Source organism: Somniosus microcephalus, chromosome 11, assembly GCF_052327205.1.
Source record: "Somniosus microcephalus isolate GS21.2 chromosome 11, FLI_Smic_1.0, whole genome shotgun sequence".
In the NCBI taxonomy this organism is placed as follows: domain Eukaryota; kingdom Metazoa; phylum Chordata; class Chondrichthyes; order Squaliformes; family Somniosidae; genus Somniosus; species Somniosus microcephalus.
Genome location: NC_140997.1, coordinates 195,026,606 through 195,040,887, shown reverse-complemented (window position 1 = coordinate 195,040,887; position 14,282 = coordinate 195,026,606). Strand labels below are relative to the sequence as shown.

Below are 14,282 nucleotides of genomic sequence, written 5' to 3'. Positions count from 1 at the left end.
TAGTTGCGAAAGAAGAGGGGGTCAAAGATGGATCTTTGGGGAACCTGGGAGGTGACTCTGCAGTTGAAAGGAGAATCTGTTGCTGGAGAGACCTTGGGACAGGTAATATTAGAACCAGGCAAGATCTGTTCCCATGAAGCTGTACCACAAAGGAAAGGTGGTGGAGGAACTTCTTGTGTGAAGAATCATAGAATAGTACAGCACAGAAAGAGGCCATAACCTACATGGAACTAAAACATTTTGCTACACTGACTTATGACACCATCTTGATGTAGTGCAAATTAGATGCAATTGAGATTTTTTAAAATGCCTGTGTCCCAAAAAACTAATGTAAATACAAGGTTCAGCCATGTTAACCCAAGTGTCAGAATATTCACTTTATTCTCGATGCAAATTATGAGCACCCTTAAAGCAAGAGAATTGGATTTTTTTTGGGAGTATTTTCAGTGTTTCATTTTGTCATTGAATTAATTGAAGTCCCACATTTGCTTTGTTCAGTAGAATCCATTGTAATTTGTCCCATCGGAAGAACTGGAAATATGAACTTGAGAATAAAATGGTCATTATTGGGGAGCGCACTGAGCAGAACATCTTTGTAAACAATTCACATTGTGGAATATTAGGATGCTTCTGTCCCCTTGTCGCTCTTGCTCTCCTGAAAGCAGTTATTCATGCTAGTTTAAATTACAATGGCACCAGCATCTCTCCTGTCCATTGCTAAATTGGCCATTTTTCATTGTGGTGCTAGATGGTGAATTTTGGCAGGCTATTTGACTGGAAATTTGATGTTCTTATGTACACCTTCTAGCAACGGATGATTTGAATAGTTATCACGAGTGGGAACTCCAACTGCATTTTCTCCGCGCCCCCCCCCTCCCCAAGTAGCCAAGGCCACTAAGACTACTTGTAGTGCTCCACTGCTGCCCTGAGTGAGAGATCAATTGTCTGAGATCTTCCAGGTCTGCATGGCTGCATACCATACATGTATCTACTTACTGAACCGCTGGGGCAGTTGGGGTTTTTTAAATTGCATAGTTTTTAAAAATTACAGTAAGAATTGCACAATGTGGCAGTTGTGGCTTTATTTCTGGTCATTCCTTTCTCAATGGTTGGAGATGGTGACAAACAATTTTTTTTCTTTTTGTCGTGTATTCAGTTGAATGTTTTCCCTGCACATTATTCCAAAACGTGATCATTTTGGATGTTCTGCGAACAATCCAAATTGCATGGCTTCTTTGGATTGAGTAGTTAGTCACATAGCATGTGATACAACCAGCTTGGTCTACAAAGAGACAATTTCATTGATTTAGAATTATATGGCAAGTATATAATTCTTTAAAACAAGTCCAGCTAAAAAAATATACTTCTGGTTCTTTTCATGTGAACAGCGAGACTTTGAACAGTGCACCCAACCAAGTCAGAAATGGTCTTTTCAGGCACCTTGGAGAAAGAGAAAAGGATAAGGATCAGCTGGAAGCCAAGAGAATCCAATGGAAGAAAGAACTAGGTACATGCTGTTCCATGTCTGGAAAAATTTTGTTTCTCTCTTTAAAAAGAATATCTACACTGATTCGACATTGGAAATAACAGTGAGGCTATCCGCGCTGACTGTTGTTACGGAGTAAATAGGATAGCAACTTCTGGAGTCCTCACATGCGCAGTTAAATGCGGAAACCCGGAAGTTGCTGTCCAAGTTACCCTGCTCCTCCATAGGCTGCGCTATAACAGTACCTCACTCATGGACTCGGCATTGAAATCCATGTAAGGGCATGAAGTTTCTGTACTTGCCCACTAGTTACCCAATAAACACGACAGGAAAAAGTTAGGGCTGGTGCATTCAGGTGTAAGTGATTTTTTTTAACGGCGTGATAAGTCATAATTACTGCCAAGCAACACCTCTGGCACTGAAAATTCAATTTTACAAGTATGGAGTCTCATTCCTTCAAAAGTTAGTGTTGGAGATTTAAAAAAAAATTCTTTTACTTTTTCTGTCTGTCTCTTTTATCTCTCTCTCTTAATCCCATTTTTTCCCCTCTCTATTTTGCTTTCACTACATGATTTTAGATTGAATTAAATCTAATTTATACTTCCTGGTTTAGACTGCGTGTCCCAGTGAGGATTCTTCAATCTGATTGGTTGAAGAGCCACACTGTTGCTTGTTCTGCTCACATACACCTCAGATCCCCTGTAGAGGGCACTGCACTGGATATACGTCCGAAGACAGCAAGTTGCCGCTCAAAAGTCTGTGGGTGGCTGTCAGCATGATGTACGGCGAGCGCTGTTCCTTCGCCGCTGACCGCAAAATAAGAACATAAGAAATAGGAGCAGGAGTAGGCCATTCAGCCCCTCGAGCCTGCTCTGCCATTCAATATCATGGCTGATCTGATCTTCGCCTCAACTCCACTTTCCTGCCTGCTCCCCATAACCCTTGACTCACCTGTTTTTCAAAATTCTGCCTATCTCCGACTTGAATATATTCAATGACTCCAGCTCCACAACTCTCTGGGGTAGAGAATTCCAAAGATTCACGACCCTCTGAGAGAAGAAATTCCTCCTCATCTCCGTTTTAAATGGGCGACTCCTTATTCTGAAACTGTGCCCCCTAGTTCTAGATTCCCCCACGAAGGGAAACATCCTCTCAGCATCTACCTTGTCAAGCCCCCTCAGAATCTTATGTTTCAATAAGATCACCCCTCATTCTTCTAAACTCTAATGAGTATAGGCCCAATCTGCTCAACCTTTCGTCAAAAGACAATCCCTTCAACTCAGGAATCAACCTAGTGAACCTTCTCTGAACTGTCTCCAATGCAAGTATATCCCTCCTTAAATAAGGAGACCAAAACTGTATGCAGTACTCCAGGCGTGGTCTCATCAACGCCCTGTACAGTTGTAGCAAGACTTCCTTACTTTTATACTCCATCCCCCTAGCAATAAAGGCCAACATTCCATTTGCCTTCCTAATTACTTGCTGTACCTGCATGCTAACATTTCGTGTTTCATGTACGAGGACACCCAGATCCCTCTGTACCGCAGCATTCTGTAGTCTCCATTTAAATAATATTTTGCTTTTTTATTCTTCCTACCAAAGTGAATAACCTCACATTATACTCCATCTGCCAAATTTTTGCCCACTCAGTTAACCTATCTATATCCCTTTGCAGACTATTTGTGTTCTTCTCACAATTTGCTTTCCCAACTATCTTTGTATTGTCAGCAAATGTAGCAACAGTACACTCAGTTCCTTCATCCAAGTCATTAATATAGATTGTAAATGGTTGAGGCCCCAGCACTGATCCCTGCAGCACCCCACTAGTTACAGTTTGCCAACCTGAAAATGACCCATTTATCCCGACTTTCTGTTAGTTAGCCAACCCTCTATCCATGCTAATATATTACCCCCAACTCTGTGAGCTCTTATCTTGTGCAGTAACCTTTTATGTGGCACCTTATCGAATGCCTTCTGGAAATCCAAATACAATACATCACCTGGTTCCCTTTGATCCACCCTGCTCATTACATCCTCAAAGAACTTTAGTAAATTTGTCGAACATGATTTCCCTTTCATAAAACCATGTTGACTCTGCTTGATTTTCTAAATGTACTGCTACTACTTCCTTAATAATGGATTCCAGCATTTTCCCAATGACATGTTAGGCTAACTGGCCTATAGTTTACTGCTTTCTGTCTCCCTCCTTTCTTGAATAGGGGTGTTATGTTTGCGGTTTTCCAATCTGCTGGGACCTTTTCAGAATCCAGGGAATTTTGGTAGATTACAACCAATTACAACCACTGCCTCTGCAGCCACTTCTTTTAAGACCCTAGGATGCAGGCCATCAGGTCCAGGGCACCTGTCAACTTTTAGTCCCATTAGTTTGCCTAGTACTTTTCCTCTAGTGATTGTTTTAAGTTCCTTCCTTTTGCCCCTTGATTATTTACTATTATTGGGATTCTTTTAGTGAAGACAGGTACAATATATTTGTTCAAAGTCTCTGCCATTTCCCTGTTTCCCATTATTTATTCCCTTTCTCATCCTCTAAGGGACCAACATTTACTTTAGCTACTCTCTTCCTTTTTATATACCTGTAGAAGCTCTTGCTGTCTTTTTATATTTCTTGCTAGTTTACTCTCATAATTCAAAGGAGGTGGGGTAGCTCGGTTCATAAAGGATGAGATCAGTACAGTAGTGAGAAATGACATTGGCTCGGAAGATCAAGATGTAGAATTCGTTTGGGTGGAGATAAGAAATAGTAAGGTAAAGAAGTCACTCTCTAGGCCCCCGAACAGTAGCTACACAGTAAGACAGAGTATAAATCAAGAAATAATGAGAGCTTATAAGAAAGGTACTGCAATAATCTTGGGCAATTTTAATAACAGAAAACAGAGAGTCAGGATAAATGGGTCATTTTATAGTGAATATAAGCCTAATCGACCCAATCTCTCTCCATACATCATTCCTGCCATCCCAGGTATCAGTCTGGTGAATCTTCGCTGCACTCCCCCCATGGCAAGAACATCCTTCCTCAGATAAGGCGACCAAAACTGCACACAATACTCAAGGTGTGGTCTCACCAAGGCCCTGTACAACTGCAGCAAGACATCCTTGCTCCTGTACTCGAATCCTCTCGCTATGAAGGCCAACATACCATTTGCCTTCTTAACCACCTGCTGCACCTGCATGCTTACCTTCAGCGACTGGTGCACAAGGACACCCAGGTCTCGTTGCACTTCTCCTTTTCCCAATCTATTGCCATTCAGATAATCTGCCTTCCTGTTTTTGCCACCAAAGTGGATAACCTCGCATTTATCCACATTATACTGCATCTGCCATGCATCTGGCCAATCACCCAACCTGTCCAAATCATACTGGGGTTTCTCTACATTCTCCTCACAGCACACACGCCCACCCAGCTTTGTGTCATCTGGAAACTTGGAGATATTACATCTAGTTCCCTCGTCTAGATCATAAATATATATTGTGAATAGCTGGGGTCCTAGCACCGATCCCTGCGGTACCCCACTAGTCACTGCCTGCCACTCGGAAAAAGACCCGTTTATTCCAACTCTTTGCTTCCTGTCTGCCAACCAGTTCTCTATCCAAGTCAGTACCTTACCTCCAATCCCATGTGCTTTAAATTTGCGCACTAATCTCTTATGCGGGACCTTATCGAAAGCCTTCTGAAAGTCCAAATACACCACATCCACTGGTTCTCCCTTATCTATTCTACCAGTCACATCCTCAAAGTTCCAGTAGATTAGTCGAGCATCATTTACCTTTTGTAAATCCATGTTGACTTTGTCCGATCCTGTCGCTGTTTTCCAAGTGCTCTGCTATTGCATCTTTTATAATGGACTCTAGCATTTTTCCCCACTACCGATGTCAGGCTTACCGGTCTATAATTCCCCGTTTTCTCTCTACCACCTTTTTTAAATAGGTTACATTAGCTACCCTCCAATCCATGGGAACTGTTCCAGAGTCTCTAGAATTTTGGAAGATGACCAGCAATGCCTCTACTATTTCTGGGGCCACTTCCTTAAGTACTGTACCCTAGGATGTAGATGATCAGGCCCTGGGGATTTAACGACCTTCAATCCCGTCAATTTCCCTAACACCATTTCCCTACAAATACTGATTTCATTCAGTTCCTGCCTCTCATTAGACCCTATGTTCCCGACATCTCTGGGAGGTTATTTGTGTTCTCCTTTGTGAAGACAGAACCAAAGTATGTATTTAATTGGTCTGCCATTTCTTTGTTCCCCATTATAAATTCCCCTGATTCTGACTGCAAGGGACCTACGCTTGACTTCACCAATCTTTTTCTCTTCACATATCTATAGAAGCTTTTACAGTCAGGTTTCATGTTCCCTGAAAGCTTACTCTCATACTCTATTTGCCCCCTCTTAATTAATCCCTTTGTCCTCCTTTGCTGAATCCTAAACTGCTCCCAATCCTCAAGTTTGCTGCTTTTTCTGGCCAATTTATATGTCCTCTCCTTGGATCTTATGCTATCCCTAATTTCCCTTGTTAGCCACAGTTGAGCCACCTTTTTGTTTTATTTTTATGCCGGACAGGGATGAACAAATTCTGTAGTTCATCCATGCGATGAATATAGAGAATAGGAGTTCGGGGCAGCTTTTCAGAATGATTGGAAGTGGGTAGTGGTGTCCACAGGACTTAATCTGGGGCCACTTCTGTTCCCTTTGTATATCAATGATTTGAGAATTTTAGAGAGGCAAGAACAGGGTGGGGTGCACCAAGGAGGAAACGGTACCAGTGCCAGGGGGTGTAACAAATCGAGGCCACGGTGTGACTTAGCAATAAGAAGCACTCTGTCACCGTGACAGTTTCGGTGGGACAGGTAGTAGAAAGTGAGGCTGTGAAATTCACTTCCACGGTTAGTGGTTGAGGCAGAAACTGTCAACATTCGAGATCAAGTTGCATAGGTGGATGAAGGAAAAGAGGATAAAGGTATATAGGAATAGGGTGGACAAATGTAATTAAGACTATTTGCTTGCATGGATGATGATCGGCAACACAAATTAATTGGACCTGTTTCCACACTGTAACTTCTGCGTATTTCTGTGGAAACAGACCAATGGGCACAAAATATTTTTCAAAATTTCTGAGGTTTTGAGGATCCACATTAATGTTCATGAAATGTAACAAAAAAGAAACACCGTTTAGTTACTTGCTCTTTCTCTGTGGTTACTCTTCCTGTAAAGTGGTAGCATTTTTGTTTTCCTTCCATATAATTTGAAATACATGATGTGCAAGTGTGTTTTATTTGGATCCATTCACACAAATGGTTTTGATGAGCATAATCTCCAATAATCCTATCTATTGTGACTACTCTGAGCTCCCACTGAAGCAAGAACATTTGAAATAACCTCTGGTCTTGTAACACGCATGTGCCACTCCTTGAAAATAATTGCTAGCAGTGAAACTATATGGAGGATTGCAATTGTATATTTCATGTTGTAGAGAAGGAAAAATTGGTAATGGTTAGCTTCATTTCACCCTTCATCAGAGTTGGTCAACAGAAATGTTCACCAAGTGATGTTGGAGCAATTTGTGACTGAGACCATCCTGTCCAACCAGCTGTAGGAGACTGAGTGGTGACAAGAGGCTACAGTAAGAAATATAGGAAAATATCAGCTCACTTTTGCGAATGAGGTCCTTGCCATCCTTGACCTTATTGCGGATGATCATATTGGCATCCTGGCTTTGAAACCTGGCTTGCAGGTGACAACACCTATCCTCTTGCTGAAGCTTCCCTGCATGGCTATCCTTTCCACCATCTCCCCACCAAACTGCCACTGTGGCAGTGATTTTTATTGCCAAGTCATGCCTTGACCTCTTTTTACTCTCCACCCCCCTCTTCACTCCTCTGGTATTTTCTCCTCCTTGGAGCATCCTGTTCTTGCCTCTCCTTTTTAAAATTGTTGTTGTCTACAGCCTCCCACAACCTCTAGTTTCTCACTGGGATATCCTCTTTCCTTTCTTCCCTCAGCCTCTGCACCAAGTGACTCCTGATCGTTGGTGATTTCACTCTTGATCGCCGCTCCTCTTGCCCTCTCTCTTCTAAATTCACTGACCTCCTCCTATCTTCCCTAATCATCTTCCTCTACATAAACACGCCTACACATATTCACGGCTATCCCCTTGACCGCGCCTCCTTCTGCATCTTTCCCCTCTTCCGCCCCCAAGTCGCTTACAATTGCACTTAAACTCCCAGCTGCTTGCTTTTGACCCTTCATTTTGCCATGATAGTTCTACAGCTGTTGATTACTCGATGAATCTTTTGCCTCCATCTTTGATGCTCTCCTCTCCGAAACAAAAAGCTTCACAGTCTCCCATCCCAGTAGTTCTTCCAGGCACAGCTTCCAACTTCGCTCCCTCAAGTCCAAGAGGTGCAAACTTGAACGTACCTGGTACACGACTGGTTTAAATATCCATCCCCAGATCTGACTGGACCACGTAAAGCTCTACTGGGTCTCGCTCCTCTGCTAAAACCATCCAATGCTCTAGGATCGTCCTGGAAGCTGAAGACCCTAGTACAAATCCCATCATAGCCTCACCCCTCCCCATCTCTGTAACTGCCTCCAATCCTACAACCATCCAGGAACTTTGCATTCCTCCAACTCTGGCCTCTTGTGCACCCCCCACTCCCTTGGCCCCACCATCGGCTGCATTGTCTTCAGCTGACTAGGCCCTCAGCTCTGGAAGTCCCTCCCTAAACCTTTGTGCCACACTACCTCCCTCCCCTCCTTTAAGATGCTCCTTAAAAACCCACCTCTTTCACAAAGCATTTAGTCAGTCCTACTAATAGATTTCTGACTAGTTAGGGCATCAAGGGATATGGCGATAGGGCCGGTGAATGGAGTTGAGGCAGAAGATCAGCCATGATCTTATTGAATGGTGGGGTAGGCTCGAAGGGCCGAATGGCCTACTCCTGCTCCTATTTCTTATGTTCTTATATCTCCTTTGGCTCGATGTCTATTTTCGTTTCATTATGCTTCTGTGAAACGCTTTGGGATGTTTTTCTATGTTACAGTGCTATATACAGTACTGTAAATGCAAGCTTTTGTTTGTTGTGGGATATTTTTGGGACGTGATGAGGTGCTTTTTAACAAGCTGCAGTAGGTTCATATTGTGACTTTTGTGGCTAACTTTTAGTAAAGCTGGCTAAAACTGGAAATGGAAATGTCACACTTCTGTATTCATGCTAACTGTTCAGAGGTTACATTTAAGGCAAGTTGTTAGGATAATGTATGGAAGTTTAAGTAGTATCCAGCCTGTGCTTACACACACAAAGTTTAAATATTCTCAGTTTTCCACTACTACGTCCTCTGTCTTGATGAGTAAGAAAATTCTTCTTTCTCTGCCCATCTTAAAAAAAAAAGGAGAAAACTTTGACCATAAAATTGATTTTTCAGGATCAATAATACTGCCAATGTGGCTGTCTGATATAATTGTCTATTTTTGGTGGTTAATCTGCAGATGAACAAGTGGCTTTAAAGAAACAGTTACAAAAAGATAATGCAACTTCAGAATTTTTGGAGTGGAATCCGTGGGGAAGGCCTGGTGCAGGGGCACCCATACAATCCAACGCAGAGAAGATACTTGCGACATATGAAGAAAAGGTAAGGGTAAAAATTTGTTTAAATGTTATCTCTCCTCCTTCTACATGTTCTCCTGTCTCTTTCTTTCTGTCTCTCTCCCTGCCTGTTTTTTGCTTTTTTTCTCTCTCTCTTACTGAAGCAATGTAGGCAAATGTTTATTTTAATTAAATCTGAAGTCTGGCTCTAGTTGCCATAGCATTGCTTGCTAATGTTGCTGTAAATGTTTTGTTTTGCAAATACACACAGACGGAAATGTTGTTTTGCTCAATTTCATTCTTGGATATTTTCCCTAGTCGTCACACTGGGAAGTTCAGGAAATGGATTTGAGCCATGTTAATCTAGTATAGTAAAATAATACAATGGTCTATTCAGTCACAGTGGAAGGCAAACATTGCGAGAAATATATTGGATGACCACAAAGTGTTATGACACCTTTTACTTCTCTGATCAAAGCGTGAAATATTTCTGCTCCTGTTAGCTATAGACCCCTGCTGGAAGTACACTTTGTTAGTCATTAGGTGAAGATAGGATCGAGCTTGACTGATGGTTCTCTACTGCGGATATTAGATTATTGATTTTAAATCTTACTAGTAACAGCATATGAAGGGTTAAAAACATAGGTTCACTCAGAAAATAGCCAAGCAATATGTAACTGCTAGAACCTAGCTGGGTGTTGCTGGCCTATGTACATTAGTATTCATATATCTGCCTCTGAACAGATAAGAGAGCTTAATATGCTAATGTTGACTGATTGCAAACTCAAGTGTCTTTGATAACTGGCTGGCCACTGCAAGTATTCAAAGTACTGTACTTGGTAGGCAATCTATGTTAGAAAGAAAGAACACACATTTATATAGTGCCTTTTCCAACCTCAGGACATCCCAAACCATTTCACAGCTAATTAAATACTTTTGATATGTAATCACTGTTATAATGTAGGCAAGCGTGGTAGCCAAATCACACACTGCAACGTCCTGAAAACATCAATGAGACAAATGACCAGATAATTTTTTTTTAGTGATGTTAGTTGATAGAAACATAGAAGATAGGAGCAGGAGTAGGCCATTCAGCCCTTCGAGCTTGCTCCGCCATTCAATGAGATCATGGCTGATCATCCAAATTCAGTACCCTGTCCCCATATCCCTTGATCCCTTTAGCCTTAAGAAATATATCCAACTCTTTCTTGAATATATTTAATGAACTGGCCTCCACCACCCTCTGTGGCAGAGAATTCCACAGGTTCACCACTCTCTGGGTGAAGAAATTCCTCCTCATTTCAGTCCTAAATGGCTTACCCCTTATCCTTAGACTATGACCCCTGGTTCTGGACTCCCTGGCCATCGGAAACATCCTTCCTGCATCTAGTCTGTCCAGGCCTGACAGAATTTTATAGGTTTCGATGAGATCCCCTCTCAATCTTCTAAACTCCAGCGAGTATAAGCCCAATCGACACAATCTCTCCTCATACGTCATTCCTGCCATCCCAGGTATCAGCCTGGTGAATCTTCGCTGCACTCCTTCCATGGCAAGAACGTCCTTCCTCAGGTAAGGCGACCAAAACTGCACACAATACTCAAGGTGCGGTCTCACCAAGGCCCTGTACAACTGTAGCAAGACATCCTTGTTCCTGTACTCGAACCCTCTTGCTACGAAGGCCAACATACCATTTGCTTTCTTAACCGCCTGCTGCACCTGCATGCTTACCTTCAGCGACTGGTGCACATGGACACCCAGGTCTCTTTGCACTTCCCCTTCTCCCAATGATGGATAAATAATGGCCAGGGCACTGGGGAGAACTCCCCTGTTCTTCTTCAAATAGTACCATGGATCTTTTGCCTCCACTTGAGAGAGCAGAGGGGCCTCATCTTTTTAAAAAAAAAAGGCACCTGTGAGAGTGCAGCAGTTCGTAAGTACTGAACTTGAAAAAGCTACTTTGTCAGTATCTTTTGTTCTGATATGTCTTCACAGTAGTTACAGGTAGTTCCAACTCATCTGGCACAGATCAAAGAATCAGGCCAGCCTGGGGCGATGGTTTTGATTGACAGAGCCATAAAAAGGGACGGGGTCAATGATTACCAGTAGTGTGTTGATGGACACTCTGGCACTAGAAATTTATAGTGTGGGCTTATTTGTAGCTGAGGAGGTCCAAGTCCGCAAGCTACAGCAAGCAAAGGGCCTGGATTAATTTGACTCTGGTAGAATTTTGCCTCACAAGAGGTGAGCATCTGTTTTCAGGGGCCTAGTTGTGTTGAAGGATGGCTCGGGAGAAGCATTGTTGTTTTGACATGTCATGAAGGGTGGGAAAATTTGTAAATTACATTAAATGTCAAAATCTACCTGTGTTTCTTTAGGTCTGAATTTAGCAAATTGGATTTTCAAGAGGGTACTTTTTCTATATACTTTCCCAAATTTCAAATTTGTTTGGAAGTTTAAAACGTTTTTTGAAAATGTTGTAAATCTTCAGAGAATTTCAAAAGCACTAAACTCAAACACAGAAGATGGCACATAGTTGATTTGCTCTTTAAGCAATAGTGGACTATTTTGTAATCGTCCTTCCCTGACTAAAATATAGCCTCCTGACACATTGAAACTTTGATGGATCAGTATCTGAACAATTGCCTGCAAAAGGTTCTTCATTGTGGAAATGTGTTTGTCAAGCATTTCTGTCAAATCTGGAATGAATGTTTCTCTTTTAATTTAACTTTGTACAACCAATAACACTGGCATAATCCAGTATTGTGCAGAAAATGAGATTGCAGATTGTTGCCTCCTTTTTTCTTAGTCGCAAGCAACTTTACCAGTTGCATCCGGTCCATATACTGACGGTCGAGTGATTAGCACCGCCCCCACTGTGGCGAAGACTACGAATACAACTGTTCCTTCAGATGGTAACGTCGGTAAAGCTTCTAGCTTTAGTTTTCCAGATTTACCTGCTGCCATCCGTTCAGCCTTTGTCCTCGGGGTAAGAGGTACTTTTTCTTCTCCCCATCTTCTTCCATAATCCATACAATGTGGGGGGAACGGGGTGGGGGGGTGCGCACGCGCGTGAGTATCCCGCTGGATGTCAATCCAGAATTCGGAGCTGGTCTCCACTTGCGAGGACTGTCTGGTGTGGGACTCGAACCCTGCACCTTCTGAGTCTGAAGCTGGAATGCTACCACTAAGCTTGTTCCCTAGTCCAATATATGGACAATGCATTACTTGAATTTATCAAAGCCATGTTGATGTCATTTTGCCAAAGTGCTATCAAATATTATAATGGCCTGGAATTTGCAGTCCTGATGACAGCAAACCGGCAGCGTTCGCCGTCATTTCGCCATTGAAACTGACCACAACTTCAGGATTTAGCGCATGCGCAGCCTGATGCGGAAATCCTGAAATTGCGGTCTGTCATTCACTGCTCCTCCGCAGGCTGCGCTGTGGACCCCCCACCCCAAAGAGCCGGCAATCAGTGTAATTTCTCATCATGGAAACTGACGCAAACACTGGCTCTTTTCAATTCAATTCAATTCAATTGCAGTAATTCCGCTGTTAAATACCCCATTAAAAGTTAGACCTTTTCGGATTTGGTGTAACTGGGGTTTTAACAGCGTATTGACTGCTAAACAAAGGTTATGGCCCTGAAAAACTAATTTTAATTTTGTGCAGTGTCAAATTTATCCATTTTCATAAAAATAAAAAAATTTAAAGAAACTTTAAACAATTTTTTTAAAAGTTTGTTTATCTTATTTCAGGTTTGCCTTTTCCTCATGTGAGAGCCCCAATCTTTTGTGCGCTCTCCCTCTCATTTTAAAAAGTTAGAATTTTAGGAGCTGGTTCGCTGTCTTGAGAATTCTACATTTTGATTGGCTGCTTAGACAGCTTGTTGACGTCATAGCAGCTCTACGCTGGCAATCCCCATTAACTTCCATTGATTTGAATTCTGCGTCGGAAAACCCCAAATTCTCGACACCTTTTCTTCTCCACTGACTGCAAATTCCATGCCAATATATTTTACTATGTTTATACCACCGTAAATACAGTTTCACTGTATATTATGCATTGCAGTGTAAACACACTAGTTTAAACTGGTATGAAAATTCAAATTCACTCCTCTGTCCCAGAGTATAGTTGTGTATTTTAGATTGATATATCAGACATATGACTTCCTATATAGGTATCTGGACTGGTCAAAGTGCATCCTTTGATCCATCCTGCTTGTCTCCAGGCAACAAAGGGTGCTAGTTTTCTGAGTCTAGTATATTTATGCTGTACATACAGAATTGAACTTCAGTGGCCTAAAATATGCATCAGTGCAAACATTGTAGAATGGGAGCCTATCATTTACCCCAGTTCCAACATTTGACATTTGATAGTTTGACAGCTTAAAACGATTAGATCATAAGTAATAGAATGTCTGCATGTTTTTGAGTTAATTTAGTCTGAGAGTATTATTTTGAAGTGCTTCCTTTTGGTATCACACAGGAATTTGCACCACTAGAGCATCCTTTCAGTGCAGTAAAACGTGAACAACAAAAGAAGTGGCTTCAAGAACTGGATAAACAAAGAGAGGAAGAAAAAATTAGGAAGCTACAAGAAAAGTTAAAATATTCAGAGGTATATCTTAATAAATAAAAGCATAGTAATACACCTGAACACAACTATTAATAAGATATATGAAGACACACAGAACGTACAATTGTGGGGAACCAAGAGTCTAATGAGAGTGAGGAACTTAAAGTAATTAATATTAGTAAAGGAAAAAGTACTGAAGAAATTAATGGGACTAAAACCTTGGGTTTTAAAAGAGGTGGCTGCAGAGATGGTGGATGCATTGATTTTGATCTTCCAGAATTCCCTAGATTCTAGAACGGTCTCCATGGATTGGAAGGTAGCAAATGTAACCCCGCTGTTCAAGAAAGGAGGGAGAGAGAAAACAGGGAACTACTGGCCAGTTAGCTTGACGTCAGTAGTGGGGAAAATGCTAGAATCTATTATTAAGGACATGTTAACAGGGCACATGGAAAATCACTATATTTAAGCAGAGTCAACACGGTTTTATGAAAGGGAAATTGTGTTGGACAAACCTATTAGAGTTTTTTGAGGGTGTAACTAGCAGGCTAGTTAAGGGAGAAGCAGTGGATGTAGTATATTTGGATTTTCATAAGGCATTGGATAAGGTG

The 14,282-nt window shown here is 41.7% G+C and overlaps 1 protein-coding gene across 3 annotated transcripts in view; it reads left to right on the top strand.

Moving 5' to 3' along the window:
- Positions 1-14,282, top strand: part of ccdc66 (coiled-coil domain containing 66) — a 93,651-nt gene that overhangs the window by 34,779 nt on the left and 44,590 nt on the right. For all 3 annotated transcript variants that reach the window (XM_086001629.1, XM_086001628.1, XM_086001630.1), the window contains 4 exons: positions 1,389-1,507; positions 8,999-9,141; positions 11,903-12,082; positions 13,585-13,716. In XM_086001629.1, the coding sequence (XP_085857755.1) occupies positions 1,389-1,507; positions 8,999-9,141; positions 11,903-12,082; positions 13,585-13,716 (574 nt within the window). The remainder of the gene's footprint in view (positions 1-1,388; positions 1,508-8,998; positions 9,142-11,902; positions 12,083-13,584; positions 13,717-14,282) is intronic.